Here is an 18,492-nt window from a genome sequence, read left to right on the forward strand (position 1 = left end):
CCGGTCCTGCTTTAAGTCGAAAGTTTTGAACTGGATGCCGGCTTGTTTCATCCAGCGGGTGACCTCCCTGAACTTCAGCTCTGTCTGAACAAATATATTTAAATAAGTTCCAGTCAGGAAGCTCCGTAAATTTGGGGCGATTTCTCTCATGAAAGACACTTGCGTCTTCCAGTTTTTGCTGCTCTTCAGATGAATAGCCATTTCAGTTTCGTTGGTTTCATCATTAATGATGGAGTTCCTAATTCTTTCATACTTATTTGTATTCCTCTCCTTTTTAGGAGTAGCATTTTTTGAACTATTTGATAATTTAGAATTTGGAAGAGTAGAATTTGATTCTTTAATGTTATGTGCCAAATCATCTGTTGTGAGATCCACAATAGGCGCCTTCTCCTGCTTTCGAGCCGCGGGGGTGATAAACCCGTCAGAGTCGATAGTCTGCTTCTTTCGCTTCCGCGATGACGTCGACTGGCCCGGTTTCCCCCGCACCTCGTGCGTGGGTTTGGATGCCTCTTGCCCCATATAGTTAGCAGAATTCACCAATCAATTTTGATGCATTTAAAATATGGGATATTGAATTAACCAATTAGATACTGCGTTATATATTCTTAAGCTGTAAAACTCACCAGTCACGCTCAAGATTTGCTGTCGATGCAAAACTGTCGCGAAGATAAGCGTCTACGGCCAGCAGGTCACGATGCGGCGAGCATGCGCAGTATGATCCGCCGCTTCTATGACCGCCGTCTGCCACTGCTACTGGAATTACTCCAGACTGGCGACGTTTTTCGCCAATTTGGCATTGTGCTGGTCAATTTTAGTTAGGAGGTCATTCGACTAAAAGTGGAACTTAATTAGCATGTTTAATTTTTAATGGTTATGAGTGACTCTTTGTCGTCCAAAAATCTGCCGATTCTAAACCAAATCATGTTTCGAATATTGCTATTGAGAAAAGAAAAACATTCGAAAGACAAAATGCACCTTTGTACCTGGTACATTCATGCATCATAAGTGAAAGATATTGAATTACTGTAAATAAAAAAAGATGTAATAAGATATAACATTGGCCAAAATAAGAAATATAATCAGATAAAAACGGAATAAATATGCTTTGCCTTAAAAATTTTTGGAGAAAACTTGGGGTTATAATAAATTAAAACATGGGATTGTAACTAGGGATTTTTATTTCGAATGAATGTATAAATTAGTTTTTCAAGGTCTTTGCCACAAAAATTACATCATGGTATCAAAATGCATAGCCTGTTTTATTTCAGTTAACAATTTAATGTTAAAAATGACCACACAAGATGCCGATTTAACTTCAAAATTGTAGTGCTACTCATAGAACCCTTATGAATGATAACAATAAAATACACTTAATGCAACTGCATTATGTAACATTATTAATTTTCATGGATATCCATTACAAAGAAAAAACGTAGGAACTGATTATACAGTTAATGTAAAAATATAAATTGAGGAAAACCTTATATTACACCTCAAACTTTTACATTTACCGATTTAGAAATTAAGTCATACTCATGTTCAGAGCTGCTGTAAAGCTGTTTAATGTACTGCCATGTAAAAGAAAATTTTTGTCACAACGTATTCCACCTATATGAAGTAACTGTTATTATTGCTAATTAGTAGCAATGGAACTTTCAGTAACAACAGAAAACTGCAGTAAAATTGGGCTGAATTTCTTTATTTGTTTAAAATCATTCTGCTATGTTCACATATAGTTTATTTAACTGTATTTTCTGGATAAGAACAAAAAATTCTGTTTAAACTGGTGTTAGCATATGAACTGTAGTTTACAGTTTGTCATCTTATGGGTGATCCAAGAAAGTCTCGTAATTTACTGAAGATTGCAGTATCATTTTTTCATATATGGCATTCATTTGCATTAATAGAACTGTGCTGTGTATAGGAATACATATGATTTAAAATTGGAGCCTAAGATGCAGTTTTAGCTGAACACAATGTTGTTGAAAATAGTTACCTCTTTTTTATGTTCAGTAATCTATTTTGTTACTACTAATTTCTTCACCATTCATTTGAGTTTTATAATATTTTATTAATTTATTCTTCATTCCTTTTATCATTTAAATTTTATATTGTCTAAATCATGATTTCTTAGTGATTTACTTTCAATTTTTTGTTGTTTCATTTAATTTTTATATTTTAATTTATTATTTACCTATTTAGTATTAATTTAGAAACACTTATCTCTCTACATTGCATTGTTTTTCTGTCACTTCAGGATATTTGATCGGCTTGATTTAGGTGAACAGCATTTTTGTGCTTTATTAATTCAAATAATCCAGTCCTACTTCTTAAAGGAATACAACTTTTAAAATTATCACATAATCTGCACACAATCAAGTTGTAATTAAAAAATAGGAATGAAACAAATCAGCTTATTGAAGCTACACAAATCTTTTTAAATTAGAGTGAAGGAAGGAAACCTTATCACTTTTCTTTTAAGAAAACATTTCATTATATAAATTTCTATTACAATAATAATTATTTTTTTAAAGCTAAAACTATGTGTTCAACAAAATATAATTATTAATATTTAAACATCATTAATGTGTAGATAATTAATAAGTGAGGACTATATTTAAAATGTATAACATGTAGTACATAATGAGCTTTTATATTCAACCTCTACCAATGTAGCTTTAGCACATTTAAGGATTTTTTCCCTCATGTGATTTTACATTTTTATAAATGATGCACATGCAATTACATATTCTATTTATAATTATGATTTACATGTTTAAATATGGGAAACAGTAACTAATTAAAATTGATTTTAAGAAATATGTAACTGTAATACACATTATTTTTCACTCATATGTGCACAATTCATAATGATCAAATCTAATACAGCTTGCCTTGTATTATCACAAAGCTCTTGAGAAAACTTTTGTATCGGAAGATTTTATGTGCTTCAATTTTACAAAAGTACTAATACAGTTACAATTATCCATGCTTTATCTCAAATACAAAACCATTCCCAATTGTCTACCTGTTAATAATATTTACTATTTTCAACAGGATTTGTTTCCTTTTAAATTGCTTTTATACACATCAAAAGAGAAAAACTTTCGAATTTTCCCACATTCTCCAAATCACATATGTAAAGATGTTTATGATGCTTGCAGAATAAAACTCCTAAAGTTAGATCATTATATAAATATTAAGCAATATAAAGAATGCTATTAATTAAAAGTAGGAAAATATACAATAAAATGGATTAGAGAAGAAATTAAGCATGAAACAGCAGCTGAAAATAAATCTTTTTAATTAAGAAAGGAGAAAGGCAAGTCTTGTGCTACTTTTCTTATAAAATAACACAATATTTTTTTTCCAAGAATAAAATCCAAAGAAATCAAATTACGAGAAAGAACAATTTATATCAATATCAGAAAAAACTGACAGATAGTTGATGACAAGACAAAAACTGCCCTGATGAGTTCTTAATTGAAGTTTCAATAAAGGAAAATTAATTTTTATATTTTTATTATCTTGTGTATATTTTTCCATTTTGCATTTTTTGTTTTCGAGTTTGTACTACTATGATCCTTTTTTCTTTTGAATTGTATAGATTTTATGTTTAACCCCTTTACAAAGGTGCAATTATTAATATTGTTGAGGAATAGTCTTACTGTGACTCCAGTTTACTTTTAACTTCAGATGTTTTAAGTTCATTCTTTTGCTATTATTGCGAAATTCACCGCCAACACACCGCTTTGTGACTTCTGTGGAGATGAACAAAATCATCGCCAAACTGGTACAACCCTCATATTGGTCGCAGATCATATTGCGCATGCGCGCCGCACTATGACCCTGCTGACCAAAGAATCCTTACAGATTCTTTACCTAGGCTGTACCTAGACGCTTGTGTCGAGAAGTTCAAACTCATCGATTAAAGGTCGCTCTCTACATGTGTGATGTAAAGAATCATTGATTTACTTCAATCACTGCATTAAGTTGGGTGGAGGTGTGACGTCTATACCCGAATACGTAGTAATCTCTTTATCTGCATTTTCAAAAAGTTTTCTAAGAATTTTTTAAAATCGTAGTTGAATCAATATGTCTTCTAATGCAGGACGTGTTCTTGTCTATGGAGGAAAGGGAGCTTTAGGAAGTACAATTGTTTCGTATTTTCAAGCTCGTAATTGGGTAAATTGAGTAGCATTTAATTTTAGTATTTATTTCGCAATATAAATATCTTACCAAAGTCTGATGATTATTGGAGAAAATAATTTTTAAGATCAACATGCAAAATATTTTTAACGTTTTTTTTTCTTTAGAAATGTGTGAGATATTTGGAAGCATGTATGATTGCAATAAATTTATATGATGATTTAATTTAAGAAGTGATTCTTTTTTAATTTTTTTTCTGTTTTTAATTTAAAATCATAATTTTTAAAAAAAATTGTAGAGAATTTATAAATTTACATATATAGATGTAAAAAAAATTATAGATGATAGGTTTTTCATAGGATTATGCGTTAACTAGCAGAATATTAGCATTCTTATCTGTGGGTTCTGTATTAGTTTAACTAGTTTATTGCCAAGTATTAGCATGACATCTTTCCATTTCAGTTTTATTAGCATTGTATTAGGATCTGATTGTATCAACTTAATCTGTGATATTTTAAAAGTAAACCACTATGAATACATTTCCTTTATATCATCTACAGAAAACAGTTTGCACGGTTATGTAAATGAACTTTTGTTTGGTAGTAAAATAGATACTAAACTCATTTAGAAAGTGGAAGAGGAAAATGAAATGCAAAAAGACACTTTTGAGGGAACAGCTGTCTTCTTTTCATTCTGTAGTTGATTGTGTGCTGTGTTAAGGCTATCATTGTGACCTTACAGCATGTTTTATTATTTAAGATTAAGCTTAAATAATAAAACATGAAACTTAGCTGAATTTTTTTTCAAATAACGTATAAGCACTTTTACGTAAAGCTATAATATGAAGTGTAAGATATCTGATGGCAGAAGTAGAATATGTTCCTTTCCTGTATTTTGTACTTTGTGATTATTTCACTTCTAGATATTCGGTTTTCTAGTATATACATATAAAGTAATCAGATATTAAATTAAGAATATTTTTTAGAAAACCTTATTTAGGCTTGTTGCCAAAGATAAGCTTAAAAATATGTTGCTACTTTTTAAGAATTGGATCTAGAAATCTGTTACTAGTAAATATATAATAATATACATATTTACAGATTTTCTGAATACATAAATTTGTATATTTAGAAATGTAACATAAATATATAAAACTGCTCTTGATATTAACTTTGGCTAAAGGGCAGAATCGCCCACTTATTTGTTTAGTGCTTTTTACAAGAGTATGAAAAATTGGATTTTTGTCAATTTTCTTTGACTTTTTAAGTGAAAATAGGTTGATGTGTACATGGCTAAAGTCAAGGGAGTGCACAATGCCATTTTTGTGCAATTCTGGGATGTTTTCTTAATTGAAAATAGGTCGATGTGTACATGGATACCGAGTATGTGCAATTCTTAAAAACGCACCAAGCAGTGGGCAATTCTGCACTTTCCCCTTAACTTTTTCTAAATATTGCTCTTGATGAAACCACTATCAAAATTCAGCTATAGTTCATCATTGATTTCAGATGGAAAAAAGAATGTTATTTAAATTCACTGGTACTTTCAAAAGAAAAAGCTATATAGTCTGTATCTTTTAAGAACAAATAATTTTCATTCGAAGTGGGCAGATAATAATTTTATCTTTTGAAATGTAGTGAGCCTTTTCATTTGTAATCATGGACAGGAAAGTAAGACTAAATTTTGCTACTGTATTTTGACAAGCATCTCTTGCTTTATTTTGTAACTAAAATTGCAAGCAATAAATCCTAGCATAGTGTAATAGTGATGAACAAAACAAAATAAAACATTAACATAGAAATAACAAAGTTATAAATTTTTCCTTTCTTTTTTAAACTTTGCCAGTGCATGCTCTCTTGGTTGTAACTGGTTGCACATTCACTTAGCAATTAGATCCAAAGTACATTTCTTGGTCCAAAAATTGTAAAAGAAACCAATTAAAATGTGGTACAGTCAAAAGTCGTTAATTCAGACACCCATAATCCGGGTTTCAAAGCTACAAACTTTCTGCGCATGCGTCGCGTTGACACATGCGCGTAAGACCTTTACGGCTGCGAATATGCGTGTGCAATGTATAACGGACGGTATAAGCTAAGCTAAAATTATATAATTCAGTTAATGCTGCAGATTGCGTTGTTCTTTAATCTTCAAATTGGATCCGGCTTATTATTTTTTGCAGACTGTTAGAGCAGTTTTATAAAAGTAAGCTTGAACTTTCGATTATGTCAAATAGAATTTCCGATATATATTTACTAATATGTCAGGGATCTAGGAAGCAAAAGTATGTTTCGAAGCCCATTAAACAAAAAGTGGAATTGCTGCTAAAAATGGATAAAGGCATATCCTTCGTTTCTCTGACCATTCCGAAATCTGTTTATCAATTTCACGCTGCTCTGGAGGGGGGAGCGGAAACGCAGCGGCGCGCAATAAATTGGAAGTTAATCTGTCAGCACTATCCTTATCTTCAGGCCAGATGTTTTTATTTTATTTGGCTTATAATTCCTTACTAAATGTAGTATTTCATCTCGACGTACCCCGTATTTGATATGATTTAAATCAAATTCCTCGTCATTATAATTTGCTTCCGATAGCAAAGAAAGTAAAGTCAACAAATAAATATTAAGCTTTTTTATGTAAATTTTCATACCCTTTAGATCATAATTGTTCTTTATTTCATAAATTACAGTTTCATATTTTTAATGTTATAATTTCTGCATGCCATCTTACCAGATTTAAACTGATGATCTATAATACGGGAAAATCGATAATCCGGAATCGCCGAAGTCCCGACGAGTCCGGATTAACGACTTTTGACTGTAGTTGATAATTTGTTATTTTCAACTGGGTCTCATTCTCCCTTCTCAAACACTTATTGAGTGGGGGAGAATGTAAAGAAATTTCACCTTTCATACTGTGGACTGTTATGGCTTAATAGGTAGCACATTGAGCTAGCAATCGGAAGATCCAGTGTTCAAATCACAACGAGGAATAGCTTATTTTTCACATTTCCTGCTTATTTTTCATTTTTCCTGCTTTTGAAGAAATAAACAACTCTACGAGATAAAAAAGTAACCTCTCCCAAAAATTATTATTAATTGAAATGATAAAGTGAATAGATCATAGTAATCAAAACCAACGTTGAAGGAAAAGAAATATCTAGAAGTTGCATTCAAAAATAAAGCCAGTTATATATTTTCTCATCTGAAAAACAAAGACTATATTTAACTGGTTTCGGCTGATCTTTGGAATATGGTAACAGGTAGTTTGGCGACATTTTGGAGGCAATGAAGGTTACTACCTAGGACTTTGCGAATAATGTGAGAAGTTTTCAGTTCCGATTACGCATTATTTTGTGTGAGGGAAATGAGAGATCATGAGATATGTCATGTGACATTAATGGACGAATAACTGTTCTTTAATCGGAAAAGGGGGTATATTGTAAAAATATCTGCTGTACTTTATAGGAGTAGTTTCATTCTATGTTCTGTGAAACAGTGTTGTTTAATATTTGGATCCCATGGCTGTATATAAAGTAAATCCGAAATTTTTATTACGTTTATGTGTAATTGAAAAGAATTGCTTAATTGCAGATAAGTATGAATGTCCAATATGTGGAAATGAAATGAGATTGTGTGAAAGGAAGGATATTACAGGTAGTTTGAATGGTGGTGGAAGAAACCTGGTGAAAATGGACATTTTGTGATCCACCATGCACTCAAGATTCTGTAGAAGATTAGGTAAGTTAGTATTTTTAATTATTTGAGGATATTATTTTTATGCATTGTTCTAAATGTAAGGAGTATATAAATTAATATGGTATTATTGGAAAATTGTTATTAGCACTGATTTAGTTTAAAGTAATTAGGATCGTAAGCTAATTTTTATTAATTTAATGTATGTGCTTATTTATATTTTAAGTAGTGTTTTTTAATTTAATTATATTTTAATTTAATGATCGTGAATTTGAGAGTTATGTGTTTGTAGTATTTTGGAATACGTTTGAGTAGAAGTAAATGTGCATGGAAAGAATTTAAGTATTTGACACTAAGTATTTGTAATCATTTTTAATGTTTTGTTATAAATTCGTTGGTGACGTTTATAATAGATAATTTAGAGGTAAAAGTTTTTGGATATTTTATTTATTTTATAAGTGCAAATGTCCATCCTTGGAAAGGGTATATACTTTTTCGCGATCAGGTAATTTCATATATGTCCTTTTTACCGAATTTAAAGATTCACAAAATTTTCATGCATTTTCGTGAAATTTTTCTAATTTATGAGAAAAAAGCAGTGTACATGGATATAGTGAAGAGTGGGCGCAATGCCATTTTTGTGCAATTCTGGGATTTTTTTTAAGTAAAAATAAGTTGACGTGTACATGGTTTAGTTAGATTTTAATTAAATGATAGTTATTTTGTGAATTTTATGTTTGTAGGAATTTGGTATACGTTTCAGTTGAAGTAAACGTGTATGGAAATAATTTAAATATTTGACACTTAAGTATTTGTAACTATTTTTAATGTTTGTGTATAAATTCATTGGTGACATTTATAATATAATAGATAATTTAGAGGTAAAAGCTTTTGGATATTTTATTTATTTTATACGTGGAAATGTTCATTCTTGGAAAGGGTATATACTTATTCGCGATCAGGTAATTTCATATATGTGCTTCTTACTGAGTTTAAAGATGAAGAAAATTTTCCTGCATTTTCGTGCAAATTTTTGTAATTTATGAGAAAATAGCAGTGTAGATGGATAAAGTTAAGAGTGTGTGCAATGCCATTTTTGTGTAATTCTGGGATTTTTTTTAAGTAAAAATAAGTCGACGTGTAAATGGTTTATGTGTATGTGCTATTCTGAAAAACGCGCAAAGAGTTTGCGATTGTGCACTTTTTCCCAATTTTGCAGTTAATATTTGTCATGATTAAGCAGTTTTGTTACATAAAATTTCTAGCATAAGTGTAATTCGGCTAGTAGATTGTTGGAAAAAGTGTTGAGTAAATAAAAAGAAAAGAAACATGTCTTTATTTCGTGAAGACAAAATGGCGGCGGGGAAAAAAAATAGAGGGTTGCTGTAACAGAGTTTGTCGCCAAATTTTTGCCAAAAAATCGCCAAGTTACCATAATCCAAAGATCAACCCTGGTTTCGTTCAAATAGATTATCTTCCTAATTTACCATTAATTTAATTACTTAAATTTTTATATTTAATGTTATATTTTTGACCTCAGCCGGTCATTTTGAGGTTTTGAAATATAGTAAGATATGTGATTGAATGATAAATTCACTTAATAAACCCATGACTTTTCTAATTTAGTGTTGATATTTTATCTGTTTTTTTTAAATTAGTATTGATTGTTATTTGTAGTATTTTTTGTTATTTATTAATGCTTGCAATTTTGTTGTCTTATTTGAGTTTTGATATGTTTTCATTTAGTATGTAGTTTATGTATCTTTTAATTTTAGCCCTTTGTTTTATTGAAATGACATTGTTTTATGTCTGTAAGACTAAGAAATGTAAGATTATATAGCACTGTTTTAAGATGTGAAGTAAATATCAAGTCACTTTTGGTGACTTGCATATTTATTCTATATTGTAAAATTTCAGCATGTAAAATACTTGTAAAACATTAAATGATTATCTATGCAAAAACTTGTAATAATCAATTCATTTTATAGTGGGTAGGATCAATAGATATGAGTCCTAATGAAGAAGCTCATGCTAGCGTAGTAGTACAACCAACAAGCTCATGGGATGAACAAGAATCTGCTGTTTTAACTGAGGTGCAGAAAGTGCTAGATCAGGAAAAGCTTGATGCTCTGATATGTGTTGCTGGAGGATGGGCTGGAGGAAATGCTTCAGCAAAAGGTAAATCACACAATTTTATTTATAATTATTATTTAAAATTTAAGAAATTAATTACTATTTAAACCTGTAGCATTTTAACTTTTTCTTAAATGTTAACCAGTATAACCAGTTTTGTTTACTTAAGTCAGTGTTTGTCAATCTTTTTTGGGGAAACCTCCCTTTAAAAATATCAAGAATTATTTGTGGTACACCTGAATATAAAAAATGTAGAAGTTTTATGATTTAAAAAAAAATTATTTACAAAATTGATTCAGAGAGAGGGCTAAGCCTTCTTGAAAAAATTTAATCAAAAACGAAGTTCCAAAGTTACCAGAAACTTTGCATTTCATCGTCAACTTTTGAAAGTTTTTCTCGCTTTCTGGACTTGATTTCTGATAATGCTGAAAATCCAACTTCATGGAACTATGAAAATGCAAAAGGCAGAAGAATTTCAGTAGCTTTGAAGCCAGTTGCTGGATTCTGATTTTTGACAGAAATCCAAAACTGATCCAAATTTTCATCAAAAATCCCATACTGAACCATAAAACATCTTTTCTCAAATCATTAAACTTTTTTTTTTCTCAAATTTGGTGTCTTTTTCTCTTTTGACTGTTCTTCAATCTATTTGGATTTCTTTCTTTCTTTGATATCTGTATGCACAGACACATTAAAAGATTTTTTTTTCCAGAATGATTTGTAAAATGAATTAAAAAGGGATTTTTTGGTGCCCCCCCCCCAATATATGCATGTATGTATGTGTGTGTCTCGCATTACTCAAAAACGATCGTTGAAGTTTTATGTATGGGGTTGGTATAACATCTAGTTGTGCATCTCCCTTTTTTATTGTTATCAGCACTACCAAACATAAAGCTATACATATATATACATGTAAAAAAAAATAAAAAATATGTAAATATAAATTATAATTTAAATAACTTAAATTAGCAGCAGCCCCTTAGTTCTTAATTTTAATTTGTTTATTTCCTATCTTTATTTTAAAAATAGTAAACTTTTTATGCTCTGCTTCTTTTAGAGATTAATCCATTTCAAATGACTCTTCATTATTCTGGTGATGTAAATGGAATTAAAACTCAAACAGCTAATAATAATTTTACAGCATTATTAATTTCCAGTCATTTGCATTGAAAATGAAACTATATCATTCGGGATTAAGATTTCATCCTGAACCTAGTCATTTGCTTTTTGCACTTCGGCCTAGATAAACTGCTACATGCTGTTGCTTCTTTTACCACAAAACTATGCAAAATGTAAAAGTTCTTGAAAAGGCACGAGTAATCTGTTAATTTTTTTATGGCCACAAATGTTTACCAAAATAAAAATCAATACAGTCAAAAGTCGTTAATCCGGACACCCATAATCCGAAATGATCTATAATCCGGACCTCAAAGCTACAAACTTTCTGCATATGCGTCGCGTTGACGGCGCGGCATGCAATGAACTGGAAGTTGATCTGTCAGCACTATCCTTATCTTCAGGGCAGATGTTTTTATTTTATTTGGCTTATAATTCCTTACTAAATGTAGTATTTCATCTTAATGTATTCCGTCTTTGATATGATTTAAATCAAATTCCTCGTCATTATAAATATCATGAATACACATCAAATAGTTTTCTGGCTGCAATTTTCTAATTTCGATTATGCGTAATGTATGCTTTACACATGCAGGCGTTGAAAGAGATGTTTAATAAAGTAAACAAATAAATATTAAGCTTTTTTTTAAATTTGATACCTTTTAGATCATAATTGCTCTTTATTTCATAAATTATGGTTTCATATTTTTAATTTTATAATTTCTGCATGCCATCTTACCAGATTTAAACTGATGATCCATAATCCGAAATCCCGACGAGTCCGATTAAAGACTTTTGACTGTATTTAATCTGCCATGGCTGTCAAATTCTCTTCATTACAAATCTACATCTATGGAATGCAAAATTTGTACATCTCTGCCATCAACTTATCCTGCAATATTACAGATAAGCTTGATATGCTATATTACCCTTCCCTTACTTGGCTTAAAAGTCCTTTTCTGTCTTTTATTTTCATAATCGTTAGTCTTAATCATATACTTGTAACTAAAAAGTATTTTAAATGACTTTTATTTGTATAGTGGCGATTTTTGCATAAAAATTGTCAGTTACAAAGTTTCGCTGTTCAAATCCTATAATTGCTGTGTCGAGAATACCGACTAATTTGTCAATCGTTTTCAATAACCTCTGTGTCACTTTCTTCACTATGGGAAGCAAATTATGATGATGAGGAATTTGATTTAAATCATATCAAAGGTGGAGTACATTGAGATGAAATACTACATTTAGTAAGGAATTATGAGCCAAATAAAATAAAAACATCTGCCTTGAAGATAAGGATAAAGCTGACAGATCAACTTCCAGTTCATTGCGCGCCGCTACATCCCCCACCCTGCAGAGCAGCGTGAAATTGATAAACAGATTTTGGAATGGTTAGAGAAACAAAGGATATGCCTTTATCCATTTTTTGCAGCAATTCCATATTTTGTTTGATGGACATCGAAACATACTTTCGCTTTGTAGATCCTTTGGGAGCTCCAGCATCGGAAATTCTATTTAACATAATCGAAAGTTCAAGCTTACTTTTATAAAATTGCTCTAACAGTCTGCAAAAAATAATAAGCCAGATGCAATTCGAAGATTACGGAACATTACAATCTGCAACATTAACTGAAATAGATAATTAGATAATTTTAGTTTATACTGTCTGTTATACATTATGCGCATGCGCACACACATATGCGCAGCCGTAAAGGTTGTTGGAAAATATAGCTTATTTTAAACCTTTTACTGCATCATCTCTCCTCCTTGAAATGTTTATTTAGTTCTTATTTTAATGTAATATAGTAGTTACTTCTTTTTCTTGCTGCCACTGTTTGCATTTAGAACGGACTGTTTCAACCTAATTGAGATGCAAAAACGAAACGTGACGTTACGTCATCTGAGAAGCCGATTCATGCCGATAGCTGATTGGTTGCCGTGAGATGACGTCATTCCTACTTCTGCTATAAGTATCTCGCGTCGCTCTGGCTCAACCCCCTTCTAGTTCCTGCTTTCCTGGCACTTGAGTGAGCGGTTTCCAGCCCCTTCAGAAGGATGCATGCAGTCCGGTGATTAAAGTGCCTTGGTTCCAGTTTGCGGGATGGCGGATGGCTGTTCCGGAAAAAGTTCCTTGGTTCATATCCATAAAATGATTGTTCCAGAATAAAGTTCCTTGGTTCCAGAGGCTACCATATGAGTGACTGCTGTGGGCGGCATCCATGTTCTTCAATGAAGGCGGAATTTAAAACACGTGAGCGGCGATTCCTTGTGCAAACGGAGTTAGGCCGGTTTTAAGTGCTTTCAAGAACTTCATTTAAATATTTTCAGGTGTTTTTCTTGACCATTGATTATGGACTTATTGAATGTGTAGCCAGCTTCATTTTTAGGCCGCTTAATTACTGTTTAGGACATTTTATTTGTATTGAATGCCAGTGTTTTGGAGACCAGGTAAAAATATTATTTGATGAATGATGGTTATATTATATTTTTCCTAAGACTCTGATATTGTTGAAATTTATTTTCTGTGTTTTTATTATTTATTATATTGTTAATAAATTGGTTAAGTTCAAAATCTTTTATTGTCTTCAATGTCTGCACAACATATCTCAGGGAGCTTTTATTGCTACTACTGCTAAATGTTTAATTTTTTTTCAAACTTTAAACTTTGCTTTAGCATCATTTTGGTTATGGGCCCAGCTCCTGAGTTATTTTTAGTGCAGACTTTTGAAGTTTAAATTTAATTTAGGACTTAAGAGATTGGGGGGCGGTTTTTGTTAAAATTCAAATATGGCTACTGTTAGTGTCATGCATAATATTGCTAAACTTGATGCATGTAATTATTTTACATGGTCCAAAGATATGAAGTTTGTCTTGAATGAAAAAAATGCATGGCATTTGGTTAAAGGTATTGAAAAATGTCCTGATTTAAATGATGTTAAGGGTATTACAAAAGAAATTATTGCTGACTATCAAAATAGAAGTCGATTGGCATTATCGTTAATTTATATGAATGTAAGCCCTGAATATAGAAACTTGATATGTGAAATTGATGACCAGGTAGTGGCATGGAATACGCTTGCCAAATACTTCCAGCCAGATTATCGGTCTAGACATATGTCCCTGTTTTCAGAGTTCTTAAATTGTAAAATTAAGCCAAATGAAAGCATTAGTTTCTTTTCTTCTAGATTAAAACGCGTAACTGAACAGTTAGCTGATATTAATCAGGCTGTAAGAGACGTATATATATGTTTCCAGTTTCTTAGGTTCCTTCCAGATAAATTTGATCAAGTAGTTCAGAATGTTTTGAGGTGGCCAGATGAAAAGTTCATATTTAAAAATGTTGAACTTGAAATACTAGCAGAGGAAACGCTACTTAACTTAAGAGAGATAGATAGGGAAAACTCCAATAAGACTATAGAAGTTCAAAGTACTCACTGCGAACCCAAATTTAAGCAGATTAAAGGGCTCAAGTGTTATAAATGTGGCCGTCCAGGTCATATTCAAAAATACTGTAGAATGAAAGGTAATCTTTCCAGATCACCCTCACCTGCTTTTTCTGTTTCCTCAGCTGCATCTAGTAGTAATAAAACATCTCCTAAGTGTAAGAATAAACCCAAGTTGAGTAAATGTAAAAATAATTCCCATGCACAGTCCCATTTTATAGCTCAAGCTAATGTTAACAATTTGGAAGAAAATGATGATAGTTGGATTTTTGATACGGCTGCATCTCATCATTTTTGTAAAAGTCGTGAATTGTTTGATACTTTTTCTCCTGTGAAAAATGAGAATATGCTAGTAGCTATTGATGGGGTAACTTTTCCAATTCATGGGAAGGGTACTGTTAAAATGAAATTTGGGGATACGGTTATTTTGCTTAAAGATGTGTTATACTCACCTGAACTGAGACGAAATTTAATATCTGGACCTAGAGTAGATATCAATGGAGCAAGATTTTATGGTAAAAATGGGCAAATTAAAGTTACTGATGATGAAAATGAAACTTTGTACAAAGCTAAGTTGATAGGAAGTAACTATCATGTATTCCCGAAAATAGTCAAAAAGGGGGGCAAATCTGTAAAATTTGAGGCATCCACAGTTCAGCATAATAATAGTGAATTATGGCATGGTCGGTTTGGTCATATAAATTATGGTGCTATTGTCAGGACTAGTAAGAGACATTCAGTTCGAGGTCTTCCTGTGTTAAAGCACTCACCTAGTTTGTTTTGTGAACATTGCCAAATCAATAAACAAAGACGAATCTCCTATAGACCCTTAGAAGGTATTCAAGTAAAGAGACCGCTTGAAAGGGTTTTTTTCTGATGTATGGGGACCTATTAACATTCCAGGTAGGAATGGTGAACGTTATTTTGTTTCCTTTATTGACGAATATTCTCGTTATGTGGTAGTGTACCCCATTGTGGAGAAAAGTCAGGTGTTTGAAGTATTTGAAAGGCATATAGCACGTGCGGAAAGACCTTTGAACCTTAGATTGAAATACTTTAGGACTGACAATGGGCGAGAATATGATAATGATCAATTCGGATCATATTGTAATAAAAATGGTGTAAAGCACGAATTTACAGATGTATACACCCCAGAACAGATTGGAGTTTGTGAGAGATTTAATCAGACATCTCTCAACAATGTACATGCAATCTTACACGATAGTGGAATGAGTTCCGAATTTTGGTCAGATGCAGTAATGTATTTTGCATATTCATTTAATGGAATTTGTCATAAGGGCCAAGATAAAACCCCATTCAAATTATACACTAAGCGGAAACCATCAGTACGTCATCTTAAGGCATTTGGAACGATTGCCTATGTGGGAATTCCAAAGGCTAAAAGAAATTCTAAACTTGATCCAAAGGCAACGAAGGGCCGATTGATTGGGTACAGTGTACGAACAAAAGGGTACAAGATTTGATTGGAAAATGAGCAAAAGGTAGTAGAAACCCTAAATGCTACTTTTAAAGAGTCAATTGGAATGCAGAAAAGTGGCAGTGGAGCTGCACTGGGCACCCTTCCTGATTTGGAATCTGAAGAAAGGGTAGAGTTCCAATCCACTGATACTCCAGTTGGCTATTTTCCTGAAATAGAGAAAAGAACCGATACCAATGTACCTTCTTCTACAATTGACACTGATACTCAATCTACATTGAGACAAGTAACTTGGCTTCGTAAACCTGTTCCAAGGCCAGACGGCACTCGTATGGATGTGTATTATTTTGAGAGGGGGTCTAATCAAAGACTACAATCACCAAATGATGTAGAAAGGTATTGCACTGAACATAATATTCAGTATGATCCTACCTTGTTTGATTTCAAGGGAAGCAATACTTATAGTGGTGAAATCGACCCAACTGGTACTCCTTCAACGTCATATACCCGAGATAGCTGACTAGATGTTTCAATTCCAAACACTTATAACCAGGCAATGAAATCCACAGAAAAGCTTAAATGGATAGAGGCAGTGGAAGAGGAAATGGCCAACATGGGAAAGCATAACGTATGGCATCTTGTTCTACTTCCTAAAGACAAGACTCCACTAGGTTGCAGGTGGATTTTCAACATTAAACGTGACGAATTTGGAAACATTGTTCGTTTTAAAGCTCGTTTAGTGGCTCAGGGTTATCGGCAAATTAAATACGATACCTATGATGAAACCTACTCGCCTGTAGTCAACTTTTCAGTAATAAGGCTCTTTTTCTCCCTTTTAGTTGCACACCTTGGATGGGCAAATATACAATGCGACGTAAAAAGCGCCTATCTCTACGCTCCTTTATCAGAGGAAATTTACATGTCCCAACCTCAGGGTTTTGTAGAGCGAGATAAAGAAACTTTTGTATGTCGTTTAGATAGAGCCTTGTATGGTTTGCATCGGAGTGGGCGATTATGGTACTACGAGTTGGATAGAACACTATGTGACCTAGGGTTTATCAAGTTTGAGTGGTGTAATTGTGTCTATCATTTTAAAGATTTTGTCATTCTGTTGGTTTATGTTGATGATATAGTAGTGTTTGGGAAAAGTGAAGTTCAGGCCAAAAGGATATTAAAAGTCCTGAGTTCACATTTCGATTTGAAAATTTTGGGTAAAACAAGAAAGCTTCTGGGTGTGGAATTTGAGAACAATAGTGTTTTAATTCATCAGCAATTATATATAGAAGGCATAGTTGATTGATTTAAGTCTTTTAAAACACAAATTACTTCCCTTCCAATAGTTAAAGGTGTGAAATACTCAAAGTCTCAGTACACAAGAAGAAACGACTGAAATGATGAATTATCCTTATAGAAATGTTTTGGGATGTCTCTCGTTTCTTTGCAATCGTACTCATCCGGATATAGCTTATGCTGTTAATATATTTTCTCAGTTCCAAAGCAATCCTGGTAAGTTTCACTGGGAAGGATTACTTAAACTTTTAGGGTACGTTTCCAATACCAGACAGTACAAACTTAAACTGGTATGCAAGGAACTGAAGCTCAATATATATTCAGATTCGGATTTTGCTTCAAGCAGGGATGATATGGTGTCTATTGGTGGACAAGTAGCTTTGTTGGGAGAATCACCTGTATCTTGGCGTACATTCAAAGAAAGGGGAGTGAGTTTGTCTACTATGGAGGCTGAATTTATCTCCATGACTGAATCAGCAAAAGAATTAGTTTGGTTTAAAAACATCTTGGATGAATGCATTCAGTTTAAAATTGCAAGTAACTATGTTTCAAAATCAATATTGTTTGCTGATAACATGGCTGCTATATGTTTTACAAAATCACCCATTGAAAACTCAAGGACAAAACATATAGATGTGAAGCTATTTTTCATTCGTGATCTATTAAACAGGGAAATTTTTGATTTAAAATATATCCCAAGTAAAGATAATCTGGCTGATCCCATGACAAAACCGCTGACTAAGCATAACCTGATAAGATTTTGTGGAACAATTTTCTTATGAAATTTGTTTTTGTGTGTATTTAAATTAAGTTTTGTTTATTTGAAACTAAGTCATATGTGATGGATATTAGGTAAATGTAAAATTGTATAGTGTAGAATGTTGTATGAGTGACCAGGGCCCTGGGTAAAAGTATCGAGTGTGTGATCATATATATGTCTTTGTATTATTCTGTAACATGTTGGACTTTCTTGCTACGGTAAAATTTTTGAATAATGGGATAAGATTTTCCCAAAGAAAAATTTTCTTAAAAATTTCTGAATGAAATTGTGATATTTATTTATTCTTGTTTTGAATTTTGTAAAGATACTGGCATTCGGTTTTTATTTCAGGTCGGAGATGATGATGTGGGGGGCATTTGTTGGAAAATATAGCTTATTTTTAAACCTTTTACTGCATCATCTCTCCTCCTTGAAATGTTTATTTAGTTTAGTTGTTATTTTAATGTAATA

At 32.1% G+C, this 18,492-nt stretch overlaps 1 protein-coding gene across 4 annotated transcripts in view; it reads left to right on the forward strand.

Annotated features, from left to right (window-relative positions):
- Nucleotides 1-3,871: 3,871 nt before the first annotated feature.
- Dhpr (dihydropteridine reductase) overlaps nucleotides 3,872-18,492 on the forward strand; it is a 43,087-nt gene continuing 28,466 nt past the window's right edge. Inside the window, exons 1-3 of one of the 4 annotated variants that reach the window (XM_085820600.1) lie at nucleotides 3,879-4,029; nucleotides 4,112-4,185; nucleotides 9,830-10,019. In XM_085820600.1, coding sequence (XP_085676726.1) covers nucleotides 9,848-10,019 — 172 coding nt within the window. In that variant the 5' untranslated portion in view covers nucleotides 3,879-4,029; nucleotides 4,112-4,185; nucleotides 9,830-9,847. Of the gene's footprint in view, nucleotides 4,186-9,829; nucleotides 10,020-18,492 lie in introns of all 4 variants that reach the window. The other 3 variants (XM_085820592.1, XM_085820598.1, XM_085820605.1) reach the window with 3 other exon arrangements.

Source organism: Stegodyphus dumicola, chromosome 1 (genome assembly GCF_044657685.1).
Source record: "Stegodyphus dumicola isolate Sdum_Otavi_A_Nest chromosome 1, ASM4465768v1".
Taxonomy (NCBI): domain Eukaryota; kingdom Metazoa; phylum Arthropoda; class Arachnida; order Araneae; family Eresidae; genus Stegodyphus; species Stegodyphus dumicola.